Source organism: Protomyctophum bolini (assembly GCF_963924005.1).
Source record: "Protomyctophum bolini genome assembly, chromosome: 12".
NCBI lineage: Eukaryota > Metazoa > Chordata > Actinopteri > Myctophiformes > Myctophidae > Protomyctophum > Protomyctophum bolini.
The window spans coordinates 40679527-40699013 of NC_137873.1; the positions used below are offsets into that span (position 1 = coordinate 40679527).

Below are 19487 nucleotides of genomic sequence, written 5' to 3' on the forward strand. Positions count from 1 at the left end.
GTTGACTGAGTCCACTAGGCCTACTGTGTGTTGAGTTTGTGTATCATTCATTCCACATTAGGAAGTAGTCCTCGTTTGTTTACCAGTACCAGTGCGGTGTCTATTTGGAATTTGATTGTAGTATAGGCCTATTGTCCTATGGAAAAGTTCAACCATATATTGTTCAACCATGAAAAAAGTTTCAAAAGTAGTTCTAAAAGTGGGGTGCGGACCCCCCCCCAGCAGTCATTATGTTTCAAGAGGTCCCCAGCGAACTTATATAAAATTAATCATTTTAAATCAGCCATTTGAAGATATCCGATCTGCAAGCTCATGTGTGCTTGTAGAGCATATATTTTCCAAAAATCTTGAATGATGATGTGGAATATTTTTAAAAACAGATCTTGTATGGGGGTCCCAGGCAGCTGGCACAAAATACGGATTTAATGTTTGTGTTAGGGACAAAATAAACATTAATTTCTCTTCCTTGTCAATGGCATTTTTAAAACAAACATTAAACCTGTATATAGGACCCCTCAAAAACACAAATAAAAAGTATGTCATAACATCACAGGTTAAGCTTTTGGGCCTGTGGCTCCTCGGCTACTGGTTTAAAGAACAGTGTTTTATACTTCTATAGCCCACTTAACATTTCCACTTTTCACCAGGTTCTCCATGAAACAAATGTAGGTGCTGTACTGTACTGTAGTGTACAAGCCCTCCTCCCTGGCCTCTGTGTGTGCATGTGTGACTCTGCGCAATAGTGCCATCCAGTGTTATTATTGCTGAGGTGTTTCAGCTGTGCGTGCACAGACACACGCATACATAGGGACGGGGACACAAGCTCTATACGCAATGGAGTGGCTGCAAAAAAAAAAATAAAATAAAAAAAGTCTGTCCATAGGGGTTCTGTAAATTCTACCAGCATGCAGGTATAGCCATGCTTTCCATTTAACAGAGCTAGTATTCCAATAAAGTATAAAAACACAAATTGAAGCAGAGATATATAGCCTTGGATCAAATGTGATGTTCCAGTGCAGAAACTCCACAAGGAGGAAAGACAAAGCCAGCGTTTTAAAGTTTTTCATTTTTTATTATCAAACCAAAACTCACATAAAGTTCATCATATTTGGGTACCATTGCCAACTTAAGGACAAAGGCATTCTTGAAAAAAAGATATTTGATAAGTTAATATTTGAACTGGTTTCTTGGGATAAAATTGCTGCACGTTCTCTTGACAATATTCAGGCACCCCTGCCAGTGATGGTAAACGGGCCTACAACAGCCTTTGTACTAAAACCATGTATCCCTGAAAAAGATAAGCACATTAGAACAGTTTTAAGAGACATGTCAGGTCCATTTAACCATATATATATATATAGGCTAACCCAGCCATAGCCCAATAGGCAAACATTTGACACAGACAGCCGATCTACAAGCTTGTAGTTGGGTTACTTTTGCTATGATAAACAACAAAGTATATACAGGGCTTTGACCCGAGATCAGATTCTAAAAAAAGTCTTCTACATCCTGCGAGTTTTCTGAAAAAGCTGTGTTTCTATGTCAGTCGTTCAAAAATAGCAGACCTACTGTACGAGCTCGTAGCGCCCATGAGCTTGTAGATCTGCTATTTTTCAATAGCTAAAGCATAGCATAAGGCTAACACCAAAAGGGGTTCCCACCCAAAATGGGTTAAAACGACAGCCAACACCCATAATTACCTGCTGTTGTATCGGTACTCCTCTTCTTTCTAGGCCTACAGCTAGATTCACAGCAGTTACACAGCCTGCTATAAGAAGGGTCATCTAGAAGCTCCCAGCTGCAAATAGAAGTTATTCAATGTTGCAAACGGTCATGCTAAAATATTTTCTTATAAAAGAATAAAACATTAAAATCAGGTGGCGCACCCAGCCATTCCTTACCCTTGCCCTTTGACATAGTGACAGGCCTTCTTGCTGCTGTCAAGACTCTTGGGATCCCAGGCCACAAGCTTGCAATGAACATACACCTGTTGATGTGCAAGATTAGTCATCCAAAAAACAGTCAGTGTCCAATACATCCTTTTTTAATAATCAATTATGTGAAGTGATATCAGGATATATACACTATACAAAACAACAGTCTTAGCCTACCTCCTCTCCATCAGCAAATTTAAAGGCTTGAAGGGACAAATTAATAACGGATGCTTCTCGTCTCGGTTCAAACTTTGTTCGAGTTACCTTGCTGTCCACAAGGCACCTGAATGACAAACATGAAGTACGTAATTTTTAATTGCACAATAAAATAAATGTTTTCCATGCAAAATAAGTTGCAAGCATATATATACCCCTTGTTGGTGATTATTGGATATGTATGGCTGTCGTGCTGCAGTTGTGGAGTCAAAGCAGCCGCACATTCCTCAAGGAACAGCAAAAAGGGCTGATGGGACTTCTGTTCGACGCGGGCAGAGATTCGGATGAAGGACCCAAGAGGGAAGGCCACGGATGTTGCTGGACCAGAGAAATCCTCTGAAAATAAATAGACATGGAATTATTTTACCTCAATTGGAGATTGACTGAGGAGGTTATTGCCATTTTCAAAGTGTCTGTATAGCAAATTAAGATCCCTCTACCATTCATGAGTTCCAGGTGGAATAGTAGATTTCCTACGCCATGCGTGTGAAACACAATATGTTCTAAAATGGGAGGGTACCAGTTCTGGGGCCTGTATGGGAGGGGGGAGGAGGGAGGGGTGGTAATGACATACTGCTTAATCCATCAACATGCCACATGATCAGCATTCAAATAAAAATAAATGTCACCCAAAATCATTTATAAACGAATGCAAATGTCGACCTCTCGTAGGCACAGACAACTGGATGAATGAAGGCCGGGATTTCGGCATTATGAGGTGTGTAGATCAAGTCATTCATGTACACCAGCTGATCTCCAGTTACCTTTTAAGACAAATGTATTACAGGTGATTATAAAAATAAATAATAAGCTTAACATAATTTGCCATTTAAAAAGAAAATACACTTTAGTAGGTATACTTACTAATCTCTTGGAACCACACTCATTAAATCCAGCATAGAAAATGGCTTCCTGATCAGTGAAGCGGTTGGCACGACAGTTGCCTAGTCGCAGCAGTGAAGGGTCAGCCCTGGACTGTGTGTCTTTCCATACCACCGAGAAATAATCTGAGCCACAGTCCACCGTCACATCTGTGAAGGATCAGACATATGAACGCTTGAAAGTTTCCACCTTTAGCTTCACAGAGTGAAACGGACAATGTAAACTATATTTTTGCTAAATCCCTACTTTAACTCACTTCATCTTCAGTCATTTTATTGTAATAGCATTACCTGCATTCACTGAAGTGGCAGCTGCCAGAATCAAGACCAGTGCACCATGCCAAAAGAAAGCCATCATGACTGAACAGAACACTGCAGGGCTTCAGCTGCAACTGTCTTTTGAATTCCACCTGACTGTGTGCTTGCAATCAAGCAAATGTCTCTCACCTGGTCTCTGATAACAACTTCAGGCATTTTTTTGGTTAGTTGATTAGAATTTTAAATAATACACAAAAGCTACACTATAAAGTCCAGGATGTATTTAATTTGGGGTCTTCACAAAAGGTGACAGAAATAAGAAATGACAGCAATAGTCTATATAGTCTATACCAACTTCTAGATAATAATGTCCCTGTATATTTTTCACATACATTTGAATGTCAAGCAGGGGTCTTCAACGTTTTTCAGGTCAATAATTAAGGACCCCGTAGCTGAGAGAGATGAAGCAGCCTAGGGACCCAACCCAACACAACGGAGACAGCGCTTCTTTCACCTGACAAATATGATCACTATGTGATAATTTCTTGTTTTATTACTTTTTCTTATTGTTTTGGCTCAGCCCCGGCCCCCTTCTGGCAATGGCATATGCCAGAATTGCCAGACTGTCCAATCGGGGCCTGATGTGTACGCACTGTACAGCATTTTCAGAAATGTAACCTTTTTAAACCCTCTATATGTTATCAACTCGACTGTTGGCTCAGCCTCATATCAGCTTCTGCTCTTTTTGCCGATCTACAAGCTCATTGCTGCGAGGTGCTTTTAGATCTATTTTTCGGTTAATGTTCCTCACCACACAAAGATTTGGTGGACCCCCCTGTAGGCTATTACTCTAAGTGAGAAGGTTAAAAGGAAGATTGGTCCTGGTAAATAAACGAATTAGCCTATACTGAATTGATAGAATGTTGTGTTCTGTTAATGCCATATAACTACTTTCCTCTTGGTCCTAAACCGCACCATTAATATACATTATGAAACTATAAGTAAACACTATAGAATGCCATGTATGATAATAATAATATAATAATCTAAATTACATATTTTAATTGGTTTCGATAGCACATCAGTGAGCTGGATGCAATCCTACCTGGAGGGAAGAGAACAGATGGTGGAGGTGAATGGAACACTGTCCCCCCCCCACTCCCAGTGAGCTGTGGCGTTCCACAAGGAAGCATACATACTGTTCCTAATATATGTAAACGACATGACATCAGCTTGTGACTGCAACTTGTTCCTGTTCGCAGATGACTCGGCACTGCTAGGAACAAACTGCAGGTTGAAAAGGCCCTCAGCTCTGAACTCGGTAGAATTTGCACCTGGCTCGCTGATAACAAACTATCTTTACACCTGGGAAAAACTTTTGAAATTGATTGATTGAAATATTTATGAACAGTTTGCAGAATTACAGTACATTTCAAGCTCAACTCAATACAAAATACTGTTAACTGTGAGTGGACAACCCAATAAAGCATTACACTTGTTTACAAGAGGGTCCACCTTGTTCAATTCATCAAAACATTTAGAGACGTACAAATAGACACTTCTATATAGCCAAAGAACAAAACAGGAATTCATCATACAAGGTTTCTTTGACAATGCATGCACATCCTGGTACCACAGCACCTCAAAGGCCGTTAAAACAAGGCTCCAGACTTCCCAAAACAAACTGGTCAGGCTCCCTGCCCACTTTGACAGGCTGGAATGGCTTAGGGTCGACGACAGAGTACAGCCTGTCTAGATACCTGTCTAGATACTTCCCCAATGTTAATGAAGGCCCCCATAAAATCTGAATCCCCCCCCAGCGCCCCCCCTTTCCCCCTCACTGTATAATTATGTTTCTTTTCCCTTTTCACCTCCTTTATGATGAATTCCTGCTCTGTTCTTTGGCTATAAGTGTCTATTTGTACGTCTCTAAATGTTTTGATGAAGTGAACAAGGTGGACCCGTTTGTAAACAAGTGTAATGCTTAATTAGGTCATCCACTCCGTTAACAGTCTTTGTATTGAGTTTGTGCTTGAAATGTACTGTAATTCTGCAAACTGTTCATAAATATTTATATTTCAATAAAAAAAAAAAAAACTTTTGCATCCACCTGCAAATTCATCCAGGCTTAGAGCAAGTACTTATGGCAGTCAGTGCTACACTGCTACGGGCTAAGGTGGAGTCTGAAGAGGTGAGTTTTCAGACTATATTATGGCAGAAGATTCGGCGCGAGTTTGCAGTTCTAATTGCAATGGTGAGTTCATTCCATAGTTTGGGAGCCAGAAGGGAATAGTCTGGGACGTGTGTAGTGTTGTCCCGGATGTTTTAGTGAAGGTTCTGACAGCCTCCCTGTGTTAGCCCATCAAGTGGGTCTATATAGAGCGCTGCGTCACAGTCCTGCCCCCTACCCGGGCCCAGGAAGTTATTTCCCCGTTCATTTTCCTCAAGTATTTATTTAAAGACCTTTTAAGCCTCGTACAATTAAGAAACTCGTGTTGTGACAAATCATGACAACAAAACCAATTTTTACACAAACAAATAATTAGAAAGAAGAAGAAAACACTTTGTTTTTCTTCTTTGTTCGGTCCAAAATGTTGTTTGTTGTCATGATTTGTCACAAAAAAAATTCATTGGGAATTATTTCCTGGGCCTGGTGTCGTAATGAAAGGGGACTGCGACGCTCTATTGCCACACGGACAAAAGATACAGAATATAGGCAGACATCAACTTTAGTCAAAGCATAATTTTTAAACCATAGAATTGCAGTTATTAACACTGGTTATGTTAGAAGGGACACTTCATGTAAATCTGCTCAACTCTTGTTAAAAAACAATCTTTATTACAGAGTCAGACCACATATCTACAGACAACACAAGGACCAACTCTTTTGGGTCATCCACTATTGCCAATTTGCCACTTCCTCTGGAATTTCACAGCAGCTTTAGATTGGCGTTTTCCTGTAAGGGAGAATAATGTCCATTAGAGCTTTAGAATAAAAAAATCACAATTTCCACACATATCCAACAAATTATACAAAACCTGCAGTGGAAGAGTTTGTTGATTGGCTCCTCGGTGCGTCAGGATCTTGATCAACAATGATCAGCGGTCCAAAGACAGATAGCTGTACAAGGCCCTGAGCCTGAGGTTCTATAAACACAAAAACAATGTTAAGGAACGGATGTACAGTCTAGAAGGAAAATACACATATGCATTTGAACATGTAACTAGCCAGATCCCAATACAATTAAACAGTATTCAAAGTGCGTGAAGACCACAATATGATCATACTGTATATTTAGTAAATAAAGTAAAAAAATCCTCTCAAATTGGACAAAATTTGATTATTTTGTTTCTCACCTGATTCTGACAGGACATTATTAAAATCTACCCTAATCTGCACACTGCTAATACCCTAAATTTGCCTTAATCCAAGATGGCCCCATTGATAACCTATTATAAAAGGCAATATTTTCTAAATTTCATTATGCTTTAAGTAGCATGTGACATGTCAAACTAGGGGGTTTTCATGATTCTGAATCCTGATGATCAAATAGATCGAAACTTTGTCAGTATTTCAATAAAGAACGTCTTTCTTATACCTGTGGTGTGCAACAGGGCTCCATCCAATACCTACTGAAGTTTATTTAGTCCAGCACCCAGCCTGTCGATGTGCGTATTCAACGTCTGCTCTGAATCCATTCCAAGCATCAGTTTGGCATGAAAAACATTCCTTGGACTACATTTGGCCATAGCCACTTACCGAAATGTCCCCAAAATGTGCTGACCTCATCACATTTGTGATGACGGCTATGGTCGTTTTTAGCCCAAGGAGTGTTTTTTGTGCAAAACTAATGCTTGGAATGGATTCAGAACACGTCACACGTCCTGGCTAGTAGACCCATAATGTCCTGTCAGAATCAGGTGAGAATCAAAATACGGTAATCCAATTTTGTCCAACCTCTGCCATTTCATTATTTGACTAATTTGAGCAGGTCACCAATTTCACTGTAACACCACCATGCTGGAGGACAAAGGAGGCAGCAATTTGAGTATTGCGGGATCTGGATGCAAATGATACCAACCTGATTCCGCATCTCTCTTGGGCCGGGTTTTGCAAGTCGAGTCACAGCAGCGACAGAGTTCGCTCCGTGATGGATCATCTAGTAGCTCCCATCTGGTAAAAAGAAAAACATGGGTGGCAGACACTGCCATCAATACCTGGACCAGCACGGATAGGACAACAATAGATAAGTTACGCCCATGCTTACATGCCCACGTCCATGCCATCTTTGACATAATGACAGGCTTTCTTGTTTTCGTTAAGAATCGCAGGATCCCAGGCAACTAGTTTGCAGTGGATATAGACCTGTAGGTAACAAGGTCACGTCAAAACCAGATAACACTTTTTACTAGTTGCCTAGTTTACTAGTCGACTAGTTGTTTAACTAGGCCTACCTATTATGTAAAATAAATAATAGTTTTACATTTAAAAACTGTGTACATTGGTGACTAACTATAATCTAGCCGATCTTGAGGCCTACAAAAACAGGGGGGGGGGGGAAACTATGTCAACTACTTATCAACTAGTCAACTAGTACCAACAAGGTCAATAGTCGACTAGTTGCTTATCTAGGCCTAGATAACACACATTTTGATATAAAAACCAAAACGATTCTCCATGACTCACCTCTTGTCCGAGAGCAAACCTGAAGGACTGCAGGCTCAGGATAATTGAAGAAGTCTCGTACCGATCTAGGAACATGGAGTTGGACTTGGACATCGTACCATCTACAAGACACCTGAAAAGACATTCTAAACTTAACACAAGTCAGTGAAAGTTCTGTGTTCCCATTGTTGTGGGAGTGAAATTCATGCCATATGAGCCAACTTGCCCCTTATTGGTGATGATAGGGTAGACCTGGCTGTCAGGATAGAGTTCAGAGGTGGTGGCAGCAACACACTCCTCCATGAGCAGCAACAAGGGTTGATGGTAGGTCTGTTGCACCGCTGCCCATATTGGGATGAAGGAACCCAACGGGATAACATTTGTCTGAGCAAAATCAGTGAGCTCTTCTACAGAGTGGGTGGGAAAAAAAACGTTTTCATATTAGGCTACAAAGTTAAAGTATAGCTACTGTGCTGCTTAGTTTTATATAGCGACTGTGGCTAAGAGGTAGAGCAGGTCGTCCAATGATCCATGGGTCGGTGGTTCGAATCCCGGCTCCTCCCGTCTACATGTTAAAGTGTCCTGACTCCTTGGTGCAAGACACTGAACCCCAAATTTCTCCCGATGTGCTGGTTGGTACCTTGCATGGCTTCCGCCGCAATCGGTGTATGAATGTGTGTGAATGCCTGGGTGAATGTAATGCACGTAATGCACAATCTATGTAAAGCGCCTTGGATAAAGGCGCTATATAAATGCACCATTTACCATTTCAGTTTTGTTTAGGACTGCAGGGCCACTGAGCGAGAACTCACCATTTAGGAGCGCCATGTGGAAGACTAGTTGTCCATGGCCTACTGCATTACCTGATCCACGGGTCAGGAAAGGAGGTATCCAGTCATCAGTTCTAAAATAAATAAAAAGTGGGATATGATTTAAGATGTATAGCTCCATAACCACCAGCTCCATAGCCATTCGGCCCAATGCAACCGTTTACCTATTGTAGACACACTCAATGGTTTTGTTGTAATCTGACGGTTTTCTTCCATGTGGCCTAAACGTCAAGGTATTTCGATAGACCACATGTTTGCCTCTGATCTGTGGAAAATGGAAATTAAATTGGTTAGTCTCTTAGAAGACCAATCGGAGTGTCTGCTGGCAACCAGTTTTGTTCAAATGTAGCATATATAGCATTACCAATCTTTTGAACTTGCACCCAGTGAGTTTACTGTCAAACTGCAGTTGGCCGACGACATGACCCGTTGGAGTAGAAATCTCTGAAAAACTGTTTGCAATGCAGTTTCCAAGGAAAAAACGAGCTGCGTGTGGGAATGCCTCCTGTGAAATATACCACGTGACATTGACGGAGTCCTTGTGGCATACATACATAGGAGCTGCAAAAGGAATATCATTACTTGTAGTCTTTGCAAGTTATAGTCTGACAAGTTGATAGTTAATATTACAACTAGCCTACATAGTTTTAAATGTCTGTGCCATATATACCTGTATCATCATCATCCTCAACAAGTGGGACATGATTAGCATGATAAATTGCTGCAGCAGCTGACAAAATGAGGACACATAGACAATGATGATGCATGACTAGACCAAACCACCATGACTCTGTGGACCAAACCCTTCACAGCTGACAAGTGACACGTTTTATAGTCTGCAGCTAATTAGCTCAATTATGAACATCTGAGAGATTAAGGGTGACAAACCATTTGGACAACAATCACAAGCAAGTCATTGCATGTGCCCTTAAAATATCTAATAATACAATTGATATTCATAACCATGTGATAGCTGGGTATTGAAATGTTTTGTTGGGGGTATTCATTCAACCGGAACGGATCAAATGCACTATACGCCACAGACGGAAGGATTAGTGTGTTACACAGGAAGTAAAATAGACATTTTAACGAGTGGTTGTTGTTGTGTATTCGCTATACTTTACACATCAAGTATAGATATAGTAATTATTTCCGATTGTATTGATATACGTTTTATACAGAATTCAAAATGCTGATTAAAGTAAAGGTAAGACTAGTCATCGTTTTTGACTGAGACACATGCTAACTACTGCTAGCCACTTCATTGTGAAGCAGTGAACTATAGTCAGTCAGTTCGACCAAAATGTTGGACCACAGCACATTTCTGCCTGTATTGTATAATAGACCTTATAATATACCTAATGTCATTAATAACATGCTTCCATTTTACATTGGAGTAATAGTGCCGTGTATTATAATTGTTTGTATTTTGTGGTTGGAGAAGACCATATTTGTTCTAATTTAAAATGCTGGGGACTTCATGGTAGCCTAAGATTTAGACGACTGTCGTAGATCTGAAAATGTCAGAATCGATAAATAGTAAATACATCTACGAGAGTCTAAATATTAGGCTAGAGACTTGGGGTGTATTATTGCTATTGCAGTGAATGACCACCACACTGTCGAAGATGTATTGTAGACATTCAATCAATTCATTATGGTCACATTTTGTTTCAGACTCTAACTGGAAAAGAAATCGAGATTGATATTGAGCCCACTGACAAGGTAACGCCCCTGTTCCCCCTCACTGTATGTTTCTTTTCCCTTTTTACCTCCTATGATGATGTCCTGTTTTTGACTATATATAGTTGTGGTATATTCGTAAATGTTTTGATTAATTGAAAATGGTGGGCCCTATTGTAAACAAGTGTAATGCTTTATGGTGTCGTCCACTCGGTTAACATTTTTTGTATTGAGTTGTACTTGAAATGTACTGTAATTCTGCAAACCGTTAATGAATCAATTAGCTCAAATATCTTCATGATTGATGGTCTGTCAGTCACAGCTCTGTCGTTTCTTGTCCTCGCAGACCCACTGACTTAAAGGGATAGTTCAGATTTTTTTTTTTTAACTTAAGCTGTATGAAATACTTTAATATAGAGGTTGCAACTGTATGTGGTGGGAGTTCTGCTCTGGTTTTGGTGAAATATTAAGTCGTTCCGGTCATTTTGTGGGGGGCACAGGGGGCCACACATTAACAGTAAATTAATCGACAAAACTAACGTAATTTGTATTGTTGACCTATTTCTAAAATATTAGTGCAACTTTCATTCATTTCTTACCCCTCTATCACACAGAACTATGTTTTTTGTGTCCCAAAATCACTACGGCCAAAAAATGGTCAACAATACAAATGACGTTAGTTTTGTGGATTAATTAACTTTTACTGCGTGGCCCCAGTGCCCCCCCACAAAATGACCGGAACTACTTGATATTGACCAAAACCAGAGTAGAACTCCCACCACGGGCAATCAATTAATAACAGTTGCAACCACTATATTAATGGCAAGTATTTAATTCAGCTTAAGTAAAAAAATAATCTTTACTATCCCTTTAACCCTTCTCTTTATCTATACAAAAACTAAAGGTGGAGCGAATCAAGGAGAGGGTGGAGGAGAAGGAAGGCATCCCTCCTCAACAGCAGAGACTCATCTACAGTGGAAAACAGATGTAATTCCTACCCCCCACACACACACACACACACACACACACACACACAATATCACATCTCTCTTAACCCAATTTGACCTGAGATCAGATTTAAAAAAATGTCTTCTATATCCTGACAGTTTTCTGAAAAAGCTATGTTTCTATGTCAGTCGTTCTTCGATTAAAAAAATAATAATAGCAGACCTACAAGCCACTTGGTGGCACGCTATGAGCTTGTAGATCTGATATTTTTCAATAGCTAAAGCATAACATAATGCTATAACACCAAAAGGGGTTCCCACCAAAAATGGGTTTAAGGTTTTCTCTTAAGCCGGTGGTTTTCAACCAATGGTCTGAGGGGGGGGGTGTCAGGTGGTCCCCAGCTAAATGGAGATTTGGTAACCAAATGGACCCTCATTAGATCTTTAACTCTTGAGTGTAAAATGAAAAAATTCTGTCTGAATTTTACACGCAAGAGTTACATTATTGTTAAGCATCTGAATGACTTAATTTACAGAATGTAGAAGAATAGTTATTTTGATAGCTTGCCTGTTATCTCTCCTAATGGCACCAACATCAATACAGCATGGATAGTGGACAAGATATTCTTTAGTTTGGGGTTTTTGAGAGGCTAAATAACATCAAATGGTGGTTTGTGGCTCAATAAATAATGGGTCCTTGATATAAAAATGGTTGAAAAACCAGTGCTCTAAGCTGTTGTTTCTCCCTGTCTCTTTGTTGTTATGGTGACACTCAGGAATGATGAGAAGACAGCGGCAGACTATAAGATCCAGGGCGGCTCGGTTCTTCACCTGGTGCTGGCGCTACGAGGCGGGCTGGTCTTCCACAGTCCCTCCAGCAGCGTACACGACCCCATGATGTCCTCCTAGTCACCACCAACAACTGGCATTAAAGGGTGCAAGCCAACCTAAGAGTTTGTCCACTGTCACACTATGTTACGGCACAGAGAGATCTCAAATCCTTACGCTCAGTCCGAGGCCTACAAAAACAAACCAACGTAAAAAAATGACTTTGTGCTAATCCGTGTAAATGTTTTTGTAACCCTCAAAGGCTTTTGAGGTCCCACCAGTTTTGTTTTTTTCTTGCTTGTGAATAAAACAGTGAAATTCATGTTGTTCTGGAATATAATTATACACTTTGTGCACACAGACTTGGGCCAAATCACCACTGGGGGATTTTGGGAAAATGTGTTTTTTTTTTCCTTTTAAAATTTATTTAAAAAAAAATGACAAGACAGAGGATTCAAACGCATCACACACACACAACAAATTCAATTCTCGTTTCCTTTCCGATGAGGATAGCGTTCTGAGAAAAGGTTTTTACGCTGCGATTGCATCGACATCCGTTTACTAGTACTACTACTAACATCCAGTATCAATGAAGGTTTTTGAAGAGAGAAATGTGATATGGTTTGTAGTCGGTTTTACTGATACGGTAATACACTTTTTTTTCCTTTTTAGGTGTAAATTCTTAGCACACTCGTTATGTATCCTCCAAAACCACATGACGTCGTACTGTACATGTGACAATGTAACAAAAAGGTTGCATAAGTGACTTCAGGCTTGGACGTGTCTCCGTTTTTACTACCCCCGTTTCGTACCCGTAAGGGGAGGGAGGGGTTAAGTTACAGTTGAATCGTCAAAACTCCTGCATTTGTTCATTAGACCATTATGTTTTAGTTATTACATAACTTAATATGCTATAATACTGCCTGTATTCTTCTTGGGACAAATATAAAAAGATACTCATGGAAAGGCTATATTATTTAACAGTTGGGAGAAATTCGAAGTTTCAACACCAGAGTAGTAGTTGTTGTGAATTAGCAAACTGGACATTTGGACTGAATGTTTCCTTTATCCTCGTGTTGGGGCTTCTGTTTTCCCCGAAGTTTTTATTTGTGTCGTTTCTTTCAAACACGTTGTGCTTCACGAGGTCACGCCCCACGGCCGTCTGCCTTGACCTCTGACCTCTGTGTGGCGGACGCGGTGTGGGCTAGCCCCTCCCTCCCCTCACTGGTGCGAAACTGGGTAGTAAAAACGGGGACGCGGCTTGGACTGTCTCTGTAGTGTTCACATTGTGCTTATAAACGTAATATCTAATATATAGGGTTTTGTCAGTACAGCAATCGCACCCATCATTTCCTTTATCATTTACATTAGGCTTAGACGAGTACAGTACATAGTTTCAGTTTGATAAACCCCCCGCTGTAAACATAATTTATACTGGTATGGGCAAGCAAGTCTTAATTGAAATATTGATATGGCTACACATCATTCACAGGTAAAAACATTAATTCACCTCAAATAAAAACAATACTTTTTCTTTTGTACATGACAATACCTAAAAGCCAAATTTATACTTGTACGACTGTCGCTTGCAGGAAAGAACCGATTTGCAAGCGTCAGCAGCCCACACCGTCGTTAGGATGACATAAATCAGGCCTCTGTGTTGAAGAGGACAAAAGGCACAGGTAAAGAGAAGCAGCTGAGAAGGAGATGAGAAGAGGAGGAGGTAGGAGGAACTGGAACATGAGTAAAAGGAATGCATATATTATATTAGGGACATACTTTAACCACGTCAACCCTGCCATCCCTACGCTGGGAATTTACTTTTCAACAATAGAATAGATTGTTTAATTTGTGTGGTTGCACAGCAGAACAATCAGATCTACTAACTCACACACCGCATTGTGACGTGATCTTGTAGATGTGCTTTTTCCAGCCTTATGGCGATAGTATAATTACTAGGGCTTAAGTGGTTAAACATTCCCACCCTTCTTCTTCGGTCTCAAATGACATGTTTGTGGTGAAGTCAAAAGCGTGGCACAAGGACAAGGGAAGTTACAGGTGGTTTTAACGGCTTCCCTCGTGTTCACCTGACCCTACGGGCTATGGGAAGGAAAGAAAAGGCATCTTGTGTGAGGAAAGCAGGAATATGAATGTAGGCTGAGTGTGACTGACAGGTGCTCATCAAGTGGCTCTCTAGAATAACATCAATGGGGACATAAAACATAATATACATTCCTGGAGTTTCAATTAAGTACGACCAGCGATAACAGCTGGTGAGTTAGTAAAAGCTAGTTGATGCATCAGAGAGGAGGTCCTTTGCTTGTTTTGAATGATCGCACCATTCACACAAAAAACAATTATGGGAGTGATTCAATATATATCTGAGGATGATTGACCGTTGAACTTGATGACCACCTGAACTGTGGGAGAATGCCTGTGAGGCCAACAATCCTATTGACGTTTGGGGTGTAGGAGGAGGGCGGCCCGGGGGAGTATTGCCTGTTGTTCATCAGATCAGAAAAAAAAGGGTTTAGAAATGGCTTAGATTCAATTATTATGTTGGTATCAAGTCTTAAGTTTATACATGAGGCTTTTTTGTCGTCCGGTGTCAGAACAGTAGTACTACAGTTCAACATGGTCGGTCGGGCCATGCTATAACACCAATAAAATTAGAGTTATATCAGACTGAGCTGATTGTTGTGGTGTTGCAGAGCAGCTCAATGAGAGCTAAATGCCTGCCCATTCATCCAAAGACTCTGGCCATAGTTAGTCATGGCCTGATTCAATGCCAAGCCGGAACAGCGAAGCTGGGGAAGGCGTCGATCTGTACCGTGTCCTGAAAGGCAGATCCCTGGCTGCTGTAGGACACGCGCACCCTCATCTTCAGGTTCACCTGGAAGGGGGAGAAAGAAGCGTTTTTAGGCCCCCTAGTGAAAGAGTCTATGAACAGGTTTGAGCTACGAGCTCACAATGCTTTGTGATTTGACACACTGGGATGTATTCTTTGAAAGCAATCTGTCAATTTAGATGTTTATTTGGCTGTTCAAAAATAGCAGATGTACAAGAAGTACAAGGGTTTATTCTTCTTTTTCTCCAGGCCAGCACCTCAACTAAAGTGATTGACTGATTGAAAATTGTATTAACAATTTGTAGAATGTCAAAGAATGTACGGGTCAATACAAAAACTGCTACGAGGATCATAAAACCAGAAAGCACTAAGACTTATTTACATCAGGGTCCTCCATTTTCAATTCATCAAGACATTTAAAGACATACAGATGTACACGTCTATGCAAAATAGAAATCACCAATGGAACACGTGAAAAATAGAGAGGGGGGGGACTTTACAGGGGCCAGTTTCGAATCGCAGCCGCCCGTAAGTGCTCTTTGAGAGCGGTTTTGAAGGAGGCTAGGGATTCACATTTCTTAATGGCTGTTCCACTTTTTAGTGGCATAGGAGCGCAATTAATTTAACCCCTTGTTTGAGCAGCATCTGGTGGTGTCTTAGTGGTGTAGCGAATCTTGTAGACTTAGGGCCGATTCATGCTCCTATTTTAGAGCCGAATAAAAGTCGGTGGGGCTCTGTAGAGCCTACAATGTGACGTCATTTGAGGTTCGGGGGGGGGGGGGGGGGTGGGTACCGTCCTAAGGTCGGCTCTTCGGTGCTACTGAAAATGTCTGATGAGCCGAATTCGTTTCTGCACTACAGCGCCGAAACAGCGGTAAAATAGGGGTATGAATCGGCCCTTAGGCCCACTGCAAGTTGGTATACTCGTACTCGCCATTGCAGCCTATCAAAATGAGCAGGGGTGAGGTGGGTTCTGGGAGTAAGGCCAAGTATAGTAGCCTGACCGGTTTGTTGTTTTTGGGAAGTCTGGAGCCTTGTTTTAAGGGCCTTTGAGGTGCTGTGGTACCATGAGGTGCATGCATATTGCATAGTCGATTGGATGTGCGTATTCTATTGGGTTTCACAACAAAAACACGTTAAAATGTGCACATTGCACGGCCCTATCGTGAATCTCCCCCATTGAAAGTGTTTGGGGGCGGACACCAACCTTGTTGGGGTTGGTGAGCAGAACGGTCTGGGTGACGTTAGCCGCGCCTCGTGCAGGGAGAACGTCCCCACTGGGGGCCTTCATCTGTAACTGGACACTCTGGGAGGGGAAGGTCGGAGGTCAAATGAGGACAAGACCACCAAAGCACACGCAGAAATACTCAAGCTCAGGACGTTCCTGTCGCTCAACTGGATTAGTGTTGATATTTCAATCAATCGGACCAGCAACTGTTGTTCGCCATAGGCCAGTCATTTCTGTTTATTTTCTGGCCAGATCATTTTCTCTGATGTTTTAAATACAACGTTATAGTGTATATTATGTTATATATTGTGAAATCCATTGGCAATATATATAATCCAAACTATAATGTACTACTGTAACTAGTAAACTACTACACAGTAACAGACAAGACTATGCATGCTAATCTAATCTGACCTTTACTTCCTTGCCAGTCTTTGCAAACAAAATAATTAGAAAGAAACATTACGAATGTTTTGCTCCATTATACTGCCGTAAAATGTAAGAATAAGCAAGCAGACCACCAGCGGCAGAAACCTCCTTACAGTTAGGGAAAGTTAGCCAAATTTGTGACCAATATGCAAAACCAATGCTTACCAAGGGGCTTTCGCACTCTCAGTGAAAGTAGTGTTTAATAACGTTGTAGGATCCACAGCAGCAGTTAAACCAGACAGACGCCCAAATGCGTCTGTCTGGTTCGACTGCTGCTACAACATTATTAAACAAGACTCCTGCTATTTTACTGAGAGTGCAGATTCTATTCTCCTCCTACACGTATTCCCTGAATGTGCACCCAGCGTACGCCTGAACCCTCACAGACTGTCAACTTGAGCTGAGCCAGCCGTTCCCTGGAAGTGAGTTACCAATAGCTTTCATCACAAATATGATGAGTCATCAAGATTTATGGCTGTTTTTAGCCCAAGGAGTGTTTTTTCGTGCAAAACAATTGCTTGCAATGGATTCAGAATCATGAAAACCCTCTAGTTTGACCCGTCATATGCGGCAGAGTAACATTTTGGCTGCATGTATTTATTTTTTACGTCCAGATTGTTAATGGTACCCCAACTTTCAAGAGCTGTCACAACGTTTCCCAAGGGAGTTGTGATGGTTGGAACAAATTGAGAGGTGATGATAGTAGACACATTTGTGGAGAAAGCTATTGGTAAGCATTTATTTTGCAGATTTTTGGTCACACATTTGGCTAACCTTCCATTAAACTGTGAGGAAATGACATGAATTATGTATCATTTAGACAGCGTTGTTGTTGCACAGACAGACAGATGTACCTTGGGGACGGCTGCCTGGAGTGTGAAAGCGCTGATGTCAAAGTCCGTGGCGTTGTAGGCTGTGAGCGTGACGGTCATGGCCGTGTCCGTCTGTTTGTCGCAGTGGAGCGTCAGAGTCAAACCGTCCTTCTCATACACCGTCACAGCAGTGACTGACCCGGGATCTGCTGCCAGAGCTAGAAAACATACAAAATAAAATCATTACCAAAATCATCAAAACGTGCAAATTTCCAATAACCATATGAACCGTAGTGCCATTATTATTATGGGTGTCACACAGACTCACAGTACACACTCACTACAGACTCACTCACTGCTCCATACAGTACACACTACAAACTGAACTGTTTTCATTGTGTCTAAAACCGGGACAATTTGGTGATGAATTGTACAAAAAAACAACAGGACATTTTAGTGTTGTAGAGATATTTGTCGGGACTTGGGACACACAGCTTGAAATCAAGTAGGTACTAGGTAACTACACTAGGCAGTTCTTCTACTCGGCTAAACCCACCTATGTACGTAGGTAGAACAGTGATTTAGTGATTCATTGTTAGTTCCCTGCCCATGTCAATGTGCCTGACCCGGTATAGGAGAGGTGATGGGCTCCAGACCTCCATGTGCTCTGTGCCTTCATAATGTGGGTGTCTGACCGGTGGGTGAAGGAGCTGAGGTGGGCTCCTGTCCAGATCATAATGTGGGTGTCTCACCCACCGGGTACAGGCGCTGCGGTGGGCTCCAGGCCTCCCAGCCCCAGCAGGTCCAGAAGCTCTCCGCCGGCCGTGCCTGATGTGATGCCGACCAGATCCGGGGCTGTGGTTCCTCCCATCTGGGCCGGGCTGGGCTGCAGGGCCCCGTCAGAACCACCCAGCAGGTCCAGCAAATCACACACCTTCAACCAGCAGAGAGAACAGGAACGGTCTGAGTTTCACATTAAAACTATAAGGCTGAATTTATTAAATCGATTAATCATAATCAAATCGATTATTCAATTATTTTAGTAATCGTAATCGAATCGGCAACTAATCGCTGGAGTTTTTTGGGCAATTCATGTCATACCGTCTGTTACCTTTTAGACTGACAAATGTGTAGCTATTCTTTAATCAAATCTATGCAGGTGACTTTAATGTATTTGAATAGCAGCCTAATCAGTAGTTGAGCAAAATGTAATAATGTATTTTTGAATGAATTATTCATCTTTAATGTCTTTTGTTGTGATAGCTAAATAAGTGCCATAATCTGTTGAATCGATGAATGGTTAAATAATGGTACCTGGTTAGGAGGCTCTAGGGTCATTGCTAGGACTCCTTGTGTGAGTTTGCCCGTTTCAATCTCCTTAACGGCGGTCTGCTCCGTGGACTCTCCGTTGGTGTGGCCCGGCGAGTTCTTGTCAATCACCGGCATCCGCTCCAGCACGGCTGCCCTGAGAGGAAATGCAGAGATGTCTTTACCCGAGTGTAAACATAGCAGAAGGTAAGCAGAAACAGAATGGGAGCAGGCAGGAGACGTCAGTTATATTACGACAGTCAGATTCACAGAGGATACGTCCCAGGTTCATCCATGCGATGCATTTTTGTTCTGAGGTTTTCTATTTATAGTGACTCATAGGAATAGACTATGTGGCAACCAGGTATAGTCTGGTGACCACCGGAGAGACGGATGACAGCCGGAATGTAGACGGCACCCCGGGAGCAGTATGGGTTAGCGCCCCAGCCTGCATCCTCCGTGAGGAGGAAGCCCAAAAAAACCTTTGTGATGCCTTTAGGAGGGACCATTCGAGCCGCAAGTGGAGCCTGCAGTACCACCGTTGCCCAGGTGGAGCCTGCAGAACCATTGCGGCTCAAGAATCCACCACTCCTGAATGAAGTGTCTGGTGCAACGCACA

General features: G+C 41.6%; 3 protein-coding genes across 4 annotated transcripts in view; 1 reads left to right on the forward strand and 2 right to left on the reverse strand.

Moving 5' to 3' along the window:
* Positions 1-1223: 1223 nt before the first annotated feature.
* On the reverse strand, positions 1224-8783 carry LOC308326286 (zona pellucida sperm-binding protein 3-like; the record flags this gene model as incomplete). Its single annotated transcript, XM_080779093.1, has 10 exons — positions 1224-1288; positions 1701-1798; positions 1902-1987; positions 2112-2217; positions 2306-2486; positions 7372-7463; positions 7558-7655; positions 7977-8088; positions 8182-8362; positions 8768-8783. 10 exons carry the CDS (start codon positions 8781-8783, stop codon positions 1224-1226), a joined length of 1035 nt encoding a protein of 344 aa, XP_080635219.1.
* A 1060-nt stretch (positions 8784-9843) lies between these two features.
* On the forward strand, positions 9844-12565 carry nedd8l (NEDD8 ubiquitin like modifier, like). Its single transcript, XM_080777243.1, has 4 exons — positions 9844-9992; positions 10463-10510; positions 11373-11455; positions 12192-12565. Exons 1-4 carry the CDS (start codon positions 9975-9977, stop codon positions 12322-12324), a joined length of 282 nt encoding a protein of 93 aa, XP_080633369.1. The 5' UTR covers positions 9844-9974; the 3' UTR covers positions 12325-12565.
* A 63-nt stretch (positions 12566-12628) lies between these two features.
* Positions 12629-19487, reverse strand: part of ap1g2 (adaptor related protein complex 1 subunit gamma 2) — a 30187-nt gene continuing 23328 nt past the window's right edge. For both annotated transcript variants that reach the window (XM_080777190.1, XM_080777191.1), the window contains exons 17-21: positions 18875-19025; positions 18317-18494; positions 17603-17778; positions 16299-16397; positions 12629-15136 (exon numbers count right to left, since the gene is read on the reverse strand). In XM_080777190.1, coding sequence (XP_080633316.1) covers positions 15026-15136; positions 16299-16397; positions 17603-17778; positions 18317-18494; positions 18875-19025 — 715 coding nt within the window. In that variant the 3' untranslated portion in view covers positions 12629-15025. The remainder of the gene's footprint in view (positions 15137-16298; positions 16398-17602; positions 17779-18316; positions 18495-18874; positions 19026-19487) is intronic.

Excerpts from the sequence above, each read along its gene's own strand:
- nedd8l (XM_080777243.1), top strand. Across the intron at positions 10,511-11,372 it reads ATATTGAGCCCACTGACAAG|GTGGAGCGAATCAAGGAGAG; the intron begins GTAACGCCCCTG and ends CAAAAACTAAAG. Across the intron at positions 11,456-12,191 it reads ATCTACAGTGGAAAACAGAT|GAATGATGAGAAGACAGCGG; the intron begins GTAATTCCTACC and ends GGTGACACTCAG.